This window comes from Mus caroli, chromosome 1 (genome assembly GCF_900094665.2).
Source record: "Mus caroli chromosome 1, CAROLI_EIJ_v1.1, whole genome shotgun sequence".
Lineage (NCBI taxonomy): Eukaryota > Metazoa > Chordata > Mammalia > Rodentia > Muridae > Mus > Mus caroli.
Window position 1 is genome coordinate 85,966,040 of NC_034570.1, and position 9,806 is coordinate 85,975,845.

Sequence of the window (9,806 nt, forward strand, 5' to 3'; positions counted from 1 at the left end):
GGATGGTTGTGAGCCACCATGTGGTTGCTGGGATTTGAACTCTGGACCTTCGGAAGAGCAGTCGGGTGCTCTTACCCACTGAGCCATCTCACCAGCCCGGTTGCATACCTTTAATTTCAGCACTTGTGAGGCAGAGACAGGAAGATCTCAGTGAGTTTGAAGCCAGCCTAGTCTACATAGTGAGCTCTGGGACAACCAGGACTACAGAGATCTTGTGTCAAAACAACAACAACAACAAAAATAGACACTGTCAATTTTAGTGACAACCCAAGTTTGTAAGGTATTGTTAAAGGTGAATTTGCAGAATTGTTACATAGTAGAGATGACTAGGTAATCATTTAGTTAGTATTATGTTTAATTTTCACTTAAAAATTAGTAATTTATAAAACTCTAGTGGACTTACTAGTAATCAAACAGACACTAAAGACAATAATGAGGCACAATGTACTATCCCCCACAAACATGTGATTTTAAGTTTGAAACAACGATAAATCCTCTGCTCTAAAGGGAGGAGCTTTGTATAAATTTCTTGAGGATTAATGAACAATATTAATAAAGTCAAGGATGTGTAAAAAAAATAAAATAAAATAAAACTCTAGTGGAAGTACTTTGAAATTGAGTGGTTGCTTGAATGTATTTCTGTTGTTATTGATCCTACCGTGTATTGGGTTTTAGCATGCCAGTAGAAGCTTAATGATGACTGCTGGTGGGGTTTTTATTGTTTTTGTTATTGTTTGTTTGTTTTAAACAGTGTTTCACTATGTAGCCCTGGCTGACCTAGAACCAGCTATGTAGACTAGGCTGGTCTCAAACTTACAGGGATATGCATACATACAGAGATACCCACTACCTTGTGTGTTGTTCAATGCGTGAGTCACCACACCTGGCTCTAATGATGAGCTGTTTGTTACTCTGTTAACCATATCACATTTAGCTAGTTTTTTACAGTTGCTAAATTTCAAAACTGAGCATTTGAAAAACTTAATGGTTGTTATGACCAAGTAAGACTTGATTAATCCTTAGAATTAATAGTTCACAGATCTAAAATGAAGATAGGTTCCAACATATTTTGGAGTATATTTACATAATTAAAATAAAATAAAAATAATATAAAATTAAATTCTTGGTAGAAAAGACCAGTGTACTGTTGTCACATTATTATCTGATACATAGCATTCAAAAAACAAGCAGTATGTTCACTCTCTGACTGTATATAATTCAGGGAGACTATACAGGGCTAGAAATGTGGTTGGAAACAGTTGAATTCCAGCCATTCAAAGAGAACTCATTAAACACTCAGGGCACTTAGTAGGGTCTACAGGGCTAAAGTAGACATAAAATGTTATTTATCCCTAAAAAGTTATGAACAAGCCTTGGAGAATCAAACTGCTTAAGTACTTACTAAGTCAGAAATATCTCTTATTTAAGACATCAAAAAGTGTGATCCTGTATATGTCTGTAAACCCAGTGTTTGGGAAGCTTGTAGAAGAGGGATCTAAGTTGGAGACAAGCCTAGGCTACATAATTAGACTTTGACAGAGGAGGAGAAAGAGAAATTTGACCATTTACAGTGTTATAGTCATACTATCCAGTATACTATTAAAACAGAATTTTTAACTGAGACCCCAAAAGCAAAATTATACAGTTGGGATGTTTTGAACAAAGACTGTCTTCCATGGGGTACATGTAGGCTAATGTTTTTGAGCACTTGGTCCCTGGTGATAGTGCTATTTGGGGAAATTATGGAACCCTGAAAAGGTGGAGCCTTGCTGGAGGTATTACATCATTGATGTAGGGCTTAAGCAATTTTGCTTTATCCTATTAATTTGCATGCATCCTTTCTCTTGTCTCCTTTTCCTCTTCCTACATCTTTCCCATGTTTGGGTAGAGGTATTTGTGGGCAGACCTGACAAGCCTCAATTTGGCCTCTAATCCCAGAGGATGGCAGGGGAGAACTAAATCCCTAGAATTGGCCTTTGAGCTTCACAAAGGACCATAGAACCATAGCACACATGTACAAGCATACAGTATTATTTTTAAAAATCAAAGTTCATCTTTTTTTTTTTTTTTTTTTTTTTTNGAGGATGGCAGGGGAGAACTAAATCCCTAGAATTGGCCTTTGAGCTTCACAAAGGACCATAGAACCATAGCACACATGTACAAGCATACAGTATTTTTTTTAAAAAAAAAAGTTTTTTTTTTTTTTTTTTTTTTTTTTTTTTACCATATTCTAGAAAATGAAGAACAGACTAAACTCAGAAATAAGAGGTGGGAACATTGAATGAGAAACAAGTGATATAGGAAATGGAACTAAAAGATAGATTAGTAAATGTTTCTTTTGAATGAACAAAAAAAAAGTAGACTCAAACTACTAATATCAAGCTTGGAAAGGCTACGATTTTAGCCCTCTGTCACTGAACAGATAATCGGTAATGGTGTGAAGAATTGTTGCTGATGAACAACTTGAATGAGATAGTTAATTCTCTAGACTCACTAAACCATAGAGCCATTTGTGGTGGAAATGAAAAATCATATATAAACTTTAGACAAATGGGAAATATTACCCCAACTTTTGAGGTTTTAAGACATGGTTTCATGTTGCTCAGGTTAACTTCAAACTGGCTCTGTAACTAAGGGTGGTCTTAAATTCCTGATTGCCACATACATACTGCACAGTACATAACTCCCATATTCATTTCATTAGGCAAGCTTTATTCCACTATAAATCACAAGAAAAGTATAGACTACTGTTTATAACAAGATTTTAGCAAGACCACCAATGTAATCACTGTTTCTGTAGTATGATCTATGTATTGGTAAAAAGAAAAAACATTTGATGATTTGATGTAGCTGATAGATGTTTGCTGTGTGTGTTTGTGTTCTAGTTTCTACCCAATGAACATTGCATAAATGTAAGCAAATGTGAAATGTGGATTATACTGATATAGTTCCCTAATATGGTCATTCTTTTCAACAAATTCTTAATTTTAAGCATGCTAATTATAAGAGAGCTGACTAAATAAATGGATATTGGCACAGTAAAAAAAGGTTAAACATTTTAAAATTAGAGTTGTCTACTGTGGTACGAACATTAACAGCAAATAATTTTAAAACATGCTTTAAAAAGCTAGAACCAAGGGTGGAAGAGATGACTCAAGGTTAAGAGCACTCTCTGCTTGGTAAAGGTTCCACGTTTGATTATCCCAGCTACCACATGGCAGCTTACAATCGAAACTCAATTTCCAGAGGATGCAGTGCACTCTTCTCATCTCTGAGGGCACACATGCGGTACATTTAAATACATTCTGGCAAAACACTTACACACAGGAATTGTAAATAAACAGTTTTAAGGACAGAACTAAGCCGTAATCCCAGCACTCAAGAGGGAGGGACATTAAGAATTCAAGCTGGGCAGTGGTGGCACATGCCTTTAATCCCAGCACTTGGGAGGCAGAGGCAGGCGGATTTCTGAGTTCCAGGACAGCCAGGGCTACACAGAGAAACACTGTCTCAGAACAGAAAAAAAGAGAATTCAAGTCTACCCTTAGCTACCTACGGAGTTTGAGGCCAGCCTTGTCCAAGTGAGACCATCTCAAAAAAAAAAAAAAAAAAACAGAAAAGGTGGAGGGGTAGCAAAGGAGTGACAAAACCTGACAACATTATTACTGAACATAAAATATAGTACTTAGTGATAACTCTGACCAAATGTATTTGAGAACTGTGCATTGAAAAATAAAGATTTGTTAGTCACTTTTTTGTTGCTTTGATGAAAAAACCTTGGCCAAGGCAGCTTAAGGAAGAGATAGACTATTTTTCTTACTGTTCTAGAGGGATGAAACCATCATGGTGGGGAGGCATAGCAGCAAGCAGCAGACATGGTGGCAGGAACATGAAGCAGAGAGCTTACATTTTCAAAGGCAAGCACAAAAGCAGAGAGAACAAACTAGATGCAGGGTATGGATATAACTCGTCCAAACCTTGCTGCCCCAATGAGATTCCTTCAATAAGGCCACAGCAACAACAAAATTCCAAAGTATGTTCTAGAAACCTGTGGAGAGATAAAAATTGTTTATGATCATGCCATTAACAAATTCTACAATCCCATGGATTTGGATTCAGATTAGGTTCTTGTTGTTTGACTTTGAGGAAGTTGCTCATCTTCCTTGAGCTTCCCCATTTCTTTTTGTGACACACACGTGGTGGTAAACATTCCAGGTTTAATAGTTAATATGGGAAAGATCATGACATGACAATATTTTCATCTTCATTTAAGGTGAATCTGGTCTAGGAAAATCAACTCTCATAAACAGCTTATTCCTGACTGATCTCTACCCAGAAAGAATTATACCTGGAGCTGCAGGTAAATACTTCTATATAATTGTTAAGTATTATTTTACTTGAACATTGCTAGAATATATACCTGATATCTTAGGTCTTAGATGTGTGTTTTGCTTAATTACTTTGTGTTTTGTAAACTGTCAACAAAAGAATGGAAAGTGTGCTGTATCTGAGGTCCTGAGAGCTTGGTTGTAGACTTTGTTCTATACTTATCTGTGTATCTTGTAACTAACTTTCATTTCAGTTTGTTATCTAGTAAATGTCCTGGTTTTCCATCTGTATTGTATGTTGGATGAAAAGCTCAACTGAAAGAATTTTATGTCTTTGAAAAGCTATATACAAGAGTGAGAATGTAGCTCCGTGGTAGAGCCCTTCCCAGCATACATGACGCCAGAAGTTCAGTTTTCAGGATTATCTAAAGTTACTTAAATATAATTAAAGTATTACATATAGAGAAAACTATGATAGGGATATGTTTGTCTAGTCTCTGATTATCCCAGCATAAGACACTGGCATTCTCAGATATGTTTGTTTTGCTTTACAGTACTTCTCAAACCTGGAACCTTTTGCATGCTAGTGAAATGCTCTACTACTGGGCTACATAAATACTTGTTGATAAGAACGAATAAAGTCAACCACAATAAAGATGTACAACCTTTTCACCAATACTTTTATATTCTGTTTTTAAATGAATTCATAAATTACTTTGTCTCAGACAACTTTGAGTAGTTGGTTCTCTGCTTGTAACCCATATGGGTTCCAGTATTGAGCTTAGGTCATCATCAGGCTTGGCAGCTGGTGCTTGTATCCAGTAGCCATTTCAGTAGTCCCAGTATGTTGTTTTGTTTTTAAATTTTAAGATTTTTTTGTTGGTTTTTTTGTTTTTGGAGACAGGGTTTCTCTGGACAGCCCTGGCTGTCCTGGAACTCACTCTATAGACCAGGCTGAACTCAGAAATTCACCTACCTCTGCCTCCCAAGTGTTGGGATTAAAGGCGTGAGCCACCACTTCCCAGCTAATTTTAAGACCTTTTGTTTTTTAATCTGTGTTTTGCCATGAGTGTATGTATGAGGATCACATATTTACCTGGTGCCCTTGGAGGTTGGTTCCCTTGGAACTGAAGTTCCAAATGGTTATAAACCATCATGAAGGTGCTAGAGATTGAACCTTAGTTTTCTTGTTTGTTTTTTCATTTTTCAAGACAGGGTTTCTCTGTGTAGTTCTGGCTGTCCTGGAACTCTCTCTCTCTCTCTCTCTGTAGACCAGGCTAACCTCGAACTCAGAAATCTGCCTGCCTCTGCGTACCAAGTGCTGGGATGAAAGGTGTGCGCCACCACTACCCGGCAGTCATTTTTCATAAGAATATAAATAATGGATATCTTTCCTCTAGCATGCTGCCTTGATTTTTAAGTACATTTTCTATTAAGTTTATTTCTTTTTTAGAGAAAATTGAAAGAACTGTCCAGATAGAGGCTTCGACTGTTGAGATTGAAGAGAGGGGCGTGAAGCTGCGGCTTACAGTAGTGGACACTCCCGGCTACGGGGATGCCATCAACTGCAGGGATTGGTATGAATTCACAGAGGGTGCAGAGTCCTCAAAGGGTCAATTACTCTGCTTTTGTTTTCATTTACTTAATGTATTTACATTGTAGACAATGTTAGCAACACTTAAAAGTTGCTGGATCTAATCATTTCAAGCTTAAATATTGCCTCTTTTGAAACAAGGTCTCACTAATTCAGGCTGGCCTTAAACTCAAATTTCTCCTGCTTTTCCTTCCTATTTTGAATATGAGCCACTGTATCCACTCTAATGAGATCTGAGATTGAAAAGTTAATTATTCTACAAACTGCTAACATAAACAAAGCACTGTAATACAGGCTGCAGCCAGAGGACAGGTTGCTCTTTCTATGTTTGTCCCTTCCTTAAGAGTCATATTACCTGTAAACGACTGCTCTTTGCCCTTATTTTCACAAGTAAGGGATTTCAGAGGGTAGAACACTCCGTTGCCCTCATTGTGCAGAAAAATCTTACTTTTGTACCTACTATTTTTTTTTGCCGTAACCCTGCCAAGAAAAAGGATCAAATTTGCAGCACTAAGTGAGAAAAGGAAGGCAGGGTACTGGTGCTTGTTTATCCTTCTTCTGCATTAAGAATGCCTCCCTTCTCACCATCCCATGAACTTGCTGTCCTGATGGCACCTTACATAGTCCTGCCTTGGACTGCATGCTTTCTGATACTGCCCTGTTTCTTGGCCTCTTGTGAAGCAGTTGTAAGTCTGGAAAAGTGTTGGCAGCCTTCCAGTTTCATAGACCACCTATCAGGAACTTGATAATCTGTTTTACTTAGGTTATTGATTCCCATTGCTTCATTAAAACTACTTAATAATATTTGCCATTGTTTAAAAACAAAAACACATGCCTTCATTATGCCTAAGATTGAGAGAGTCAATCTTCTGTTATGGGTTGTTTTAAGTATTATATGGGAAAGGGAAGAGAAATGGGTTTTTCTTTTGAAGTTAGGGACTGCCTGTCTTAGTACCCCACGATTAGTATTGAAATTTGTACTTTAGTTTCTTTTTTTTTTTAACATATTTTTTTATTAGATATTTTCTTTTTATACATTTCAAATGCTATCCTGAAAGTTCTTCTATACCCTCCCTCTGCCCTGCTCTCTTACCCACTCACTCCCACTTCTTGGCCCTGGCATTCCTCTGTACTGGGGCATATAAAGTTTGCAATACCAAGGAGCCTCTCTTCCCAGTGATGGCCGACTAGGCCATCTTCTGCTACAGATGCAGCTAGAGATACGAGCTCTGGGGGTGCTGGTTAGCTCATATTGTCGTTCTACCTATAGGGTTGCAGACCCCTTCAGCTCCTTGGGTGCTTCCTCTAGCTTCTCCATTGGGGGCCCTGTGTTCTATCTTATAGATGACTGTGAGCATCCACTTCTGTATTTGCCAGGCACTGGCATAGCCTCATATGAGACACCTATAACATGGTCCCTTCAGCAAAATCTTTCTGGCATATGCAATAGTATCTGGGTTTGGTGGCTGATTATGGGATGGATCCCTGAGTGGGGTAGTCTCTGGATAGTCCATCCTTTCATCTTAGCTCCAAACTTTGTCTCTGTGACTCTTGTGCTTTAGTTTCAAGACAATTATCTCCTACATTGATGAGCAGTTTGAACGCTACCTACATGATGAGAGTGGACTGAACAGGCGTCACATCATTGATAACAGGGTACATTGTTGCTTCTACTTCATTTCACCTTTTGGACATGGGTGAGTCAGTTGTTTACCTCAGAAACCTCTTGCATGTTGTAATATATGAATGAGATGATTTTGAGAAGAAAAATGGTATGTTTCTATGCTTTCCCTAAATGTGTGGCATTTGAACATTGATTTTAGACTGAAGCCCTTAGATGTTGCATTTATGAAAGCGATACACAATAAGGTGAATATTGTGCCTGTCATTGCGAAAGCTGACACTCTCACTCTGAAGGAGCGTGAGCGGCTAAAGAAAAGGGTGAGTAGAAAGGAGATGGCCACCTATGCCTTCTCAGCAGGATTTTGAGCCAGCTACCCAGGAAGTAGAAGGAAGAAAGATTTCAACTGCGTTGCCAGAAGCAGGACTATAGAATTCATTTCTTTTTGTGTATTGGAACTCAAAGAGTACTCAATATTTGTAAGGTTTTGAGGGTTTTTGTTCTTTTTATTTTCATCCTCATGGAAGAATCAAATTTGTATAGTTAACACTTTTAGATAAAAATAACCTCATTGAGTAGGACGTGGCTGAGGGAGTATAAGAAGCTCCCACAAGTACTAAGTTGAGGGATGTGACATGGAAGTGTTGTCTCTCTTCACCTGTGTGCTTTTTTGTTTTTGTTTTTTTAAGATACTAGAGGCATATGCCACCTTGCCCAGCTCAAGATTAATCAATTAATCAATTAATACATTTTGATACTTTGAGACAGTCTCTCAGTGTAGCCTTGGCTGTTGTGCAACTTACCATATAGATCACAGTGGCCTCGCCTTTGCCACCAAGTGCTGGGATTACTCTCAAAATTCTTTTTGCTTGCATAATATACTCTTCCTCCCATTCAGTGACTATGTGTGAGACTCTGTGGTGTGAGACTCCTGTATTGCCCATGAACTTTTAGGTGCTTATCGTATCTGTTTGGCCTCTGGCTCTTGTCTTGGTAGGTGATTGTGAGAGTATTTTCAGCTTAGCTGCTGTGTTGAGGCTATTACTAGTATTCCTATTGTTTTTTATGTTGAAAGTGAGTGTGTATGATTGTTGCTATTATTGTTATTCTTACAGACAGAAAAACTCCCAAACAACCTTTTTGGCTGTTTCTAAATTACTTGAAAATAACTTACCAGTTATTTGGCCATTGATACACAAATGATTCTTACATATTTCTTGGTGGATTTTGTTTTTGGTATTTTTATTTAAGGGAATCTCGCTATGTAGCTCTGGCCTATCTGGAACTTGCCATGTACACCAAACTGGCTTGAACTTGCAGCTGTCTGTTTCTGCCTCTACTTCCTGAGTATAATTCTTGTAAATTTCAATTATGAGTTATCTAGTTAAAATAATATGTCCTTAACTAAAATTGATTCTAGTTTTGTTATTGTTCCAGATTTTGGATGAAATTGAAGAGCATAGCATTAAAATCTATCACTTACCTGATGCAGAGTCAGATGAAGATGAAGACTTTAAGGAACAGACTAGACTCCTCAAGGTAAGAGCTAACTTCAGACATACAGCATGAACAGTTCCTGTTCCCTGCGTTCTTGTGTACATATTTTAAAAGACACATATGGCCAAGGAAGCTTCACTGACAGAAGATTGGGAAGGTCATATTATAGTAATATATTTTGGTGTCAACATATTTATGAAAGTTTTAAGAATTGAAAATGTCATTGCAGGCTGAGAGATGGTTCAGTGGTTAAGAGAGCACTGTCTTGCTCTTCCAAAGGACCAGGGTTTAATTCCCAGCACACACATAGCTTACAGCTGTCTGTAACACCAGTTCCAAGGTTCTGACACCCTCAGACCAATGCACATACAATAAAATTAAATAAATCTACAAAAGAAAAAAGAAAAGAAATGTCATTGCAAAATTGGTTTGTTTAGACTCTGTCCATGTGAGAAATAACTGGTCTGTGTAAGTAAAATGTATATCCGTTTAGCACTCAGTCAGATGTAGTTAAGGCCAGGCATTCTGGCACACCCATTTAATATCAGTACTGGGGACACTGGGAGATAGAGGCAGTTGATCACTGTGAGGTGGAGGTCAGTCTGCTCTACATAGCTAATTCTGGGCCATCTATAACTATGTATTGAGACCTTTCTCTTTTACTTTTTTGTCTTTCTCAAAAAAAAAAAAGCAACTTTGTAAATAGCAGTGAGCCATTTCTTTTCCTTTCTCTTCTTTTTTTTGTTTTTTTTTTTTTTTTTTTTTT

At 37.7% G+C, this 9,806-nt stretch overlaps 1 protein-coding gene across 4 annotated transcripts in view; it reads left to right on the forward strand.

The window, feature by feature from the left end:
* The window catches only part of Septin2 (septin 2), a 31,797-nt gene that overhangs the window by 13,669 nt on the left and 8,322 nt on the right, over positions 1-9,806 (forward strand). For all 4 annotated transcript variants that reach the window (XM_021168253.2, XM_021168269.2, XM_021168261.2 and 1 more), the window contains exons 4-8: positions 4,274-4,360; positions 5,782-5,905; positions 7,485-7,619; positions 7,746-7,863; positions 8,981-9,082. In XM_021168253.2, the coding sequence (XP_021023912.1) occupies positions 4,274-4,360; positions 5,782-5,905; positions 7,485-7,619; positions 7,746-7,863; positions 8,981-9,082 (566 nt within the window). The remainder of the gene's footprint in view (positions 1-4,273; positions 4,361-5,781; positions 5,906-7,484; positions 7,620-7,745; positions 7,864-8,980; positions 9,083-9,806) is intronic.